The sequence below is a fragment of the Mizuhopecten yessoensis genome, unplaced genomic scaffold (genome assembly GCF_002113885.1).
Source record: "Mizuhopecten yessoensis strain PY_sf001 unplaced genomic scaffold, ASM211388v2 hete_36004600, whole genome shotgun sequence".
Lineage (NCBI taxonomy): Eukaryota > Metazoa > Mollusca > Bivalvia > Pectinida > Pectinidae > Mizuhopecten > Mizuhopecten yessoensis.
Genome location: NW_018482312.1, coordinates 1 through 1,745, shown reverse-complemented (window position 1 = coordinate 1,745; position 1,745 = coordinate 1). Strand labels below are relative to the sequence as shown.

At 39.3% G+C, this 1,745-nt stretch overlaps 1 protein-coding gene across 1 annotated transcript; it reads right to left on the bottom strand.

The window, feature by feature from the left end:
- Nucleotides 1-223: 223 nt before the first annotated feature.
- Nucleotides 224-1,736, bottom strand: LOC110444081. Its single transcript, XM_021488501.1, has 2 exons — nucleotides 817-1,736; nucleotides 224-303 (listed from the first exon to the last, which is right to left on the bottom strand). The coding sequence occupies exons 1-2, from the start codon at nucleotides 1,676-1,678 to the stop codon at nucleotides 224-226; spliced, it is 942 nt and encodes a 313-aa protein (XP_021344176.1). The 5' UTR covers nucleotides 1,679-1,736.
- Between the last annotated feature and the right edge of the window lie 9 nt (nucleotides 1,737-1,745).

Below are 1,745 nucleotides of genomic sequence, written 5' to 3'. Positions count from 1 at the left end.
GCCCCATCATGGATTTAAGACAATTTGGTCAATATTCACAACATTATCACCACATGGCAAAAATATGCAAAAATATACCTGTAAAAGTTGTTTCTTTTTGACAAAGAATGAGTTAAAGGAGTGTGTTAGAACTCTTGACTTGGTATTGATAAAGAATTTGTTAGAACTACATGTATTGACTTTAGTCGTGATGTTGTCCTAGAACATTTGTACCAGGTGACACTTACTTAATGATGTAATCCCGTATTCGTGTCTCAGGGTGCTGACTTTTAGGCTTGTGGTGTTTTGGGGCCACAGGATGTGCTGTAAACACAATAACCCCAAATAAAAAAGAATGTCTGGAAATGTTAACATCCACTGAACATTTTCATACACTTGAACCATTCAGACATGGAAGATCATCTGAACTGGTATAGCATACTTGAAGGACAGTAATATCTAAATAAATACAGCATACAGGATGAACAATTATAACTGAGCAAATTTAACATTTATTATCTCTTATTTTCAAAACAGGGCCTGATTTGAGCTCTCTATAGGAACTGGAAAGGTTAAAATTATATATTTTTTTACAACAAAGTCTGAGATAAATAAAAAATAAATACTGTAACTGTTTAATGTGATATTAATATCTGATTTAGATAATCATGTTGCTGTTGTGACAAAAAGTATCACAGAAATACTGTTTCTTACCAAGTACAATGAAAAGTTACATCAACAGTTTACCAAAAATGTAAAATTTAACTTCTTAAGAAGCGTTTTCCTCTTGCGAACAACAGAAATACTATATAACACCTATCCACGGTGTCAGCTTACCTTTTGACGGCTTGGGCTGTGCAACGCTGTGGAATGTGTTAGTGGTTGTAGATGCCTCTGACTTGTCATCTTCGTCCTGGCCCTCCCTGGCCTTCGACATGTGGTGTTCCCCAGTGGGAGGGACACGACTGGGACATGGAACACTGGGGAGGGGTGGAGGCTGTATGACAGCGGGCTGGGGCGTATCACAGATAGACTCGTCCTCTTCCTCCTCCTCCATTAAAGTAGAGTTAGAGATCACACTGTCCCTCACACTCGACACAGGGCGGAATTTCTGGCTATCAGATCTCCATGCCTGAATACGTTCATTCACATCCATCGGGGGTACCATTTTAGGATTATTAGTTTTGATCAGTAGGGACTCAAAGAAGTTATTTCCCCATGGCTTACAGAACTCTGTACCAGTACTAGTATGTGAGCGCGCAGAGGGAGGGGCATACTGATTCGTCAGATTGTCATACTCCGACAAAACACGATGATAGTTTTTCATTGGCATCACAGGAATTGGCTTCACAGTCAATGAGGGGTTATCATTAGAAATAATATCCTCCATAGTAGAGTATTCGGACTGACATGAGCGCACAGACACTTGCTTTTGATACACTGGGAATTTACTAAGAGTGGGTGTGACCTGTTCCTCTGGGTCATAAGCTATACCATCTATCATCATTTCAGGAAGCATGTTTTTCTGCTTCCCCAAGTCACTGACACTCTGATCATCACACTGAATAGTTTCCAGTTTTTTTACAACCTGATCAAGGTTATCCCTACTTAACACTGATAAATTTGACATACTCCTCCTTTGTCGCGTCCCCTTTTTATTATTGTTGTTTTTACCACCATTAGGTGGAAGTTTATACATGGCAGAATTGATTGCAGAGTTATTAGCACCGAACTGACTAAAATGAAAGTTTGTTGCATTGTCCTCA

What these genes read in the sequence shown, in the direction of transcription:
- LOC110444081 (XM_021488501.1), bottom strand. Translation starts at nt 1,678, where the DNA reads ATGTATAAACTTCCACCTAATGGTGGTAAAAACAACAATAATAAAAAG. An exon ending in ACAGCCCAAGCCGTCAAAAG is followed by an intron (nt 304 to 816) that starts GTAAGCTGACAC and finishes TTGTGTTTACAG; the next exon opens with CACATCCTGTGGCCCCAAAA.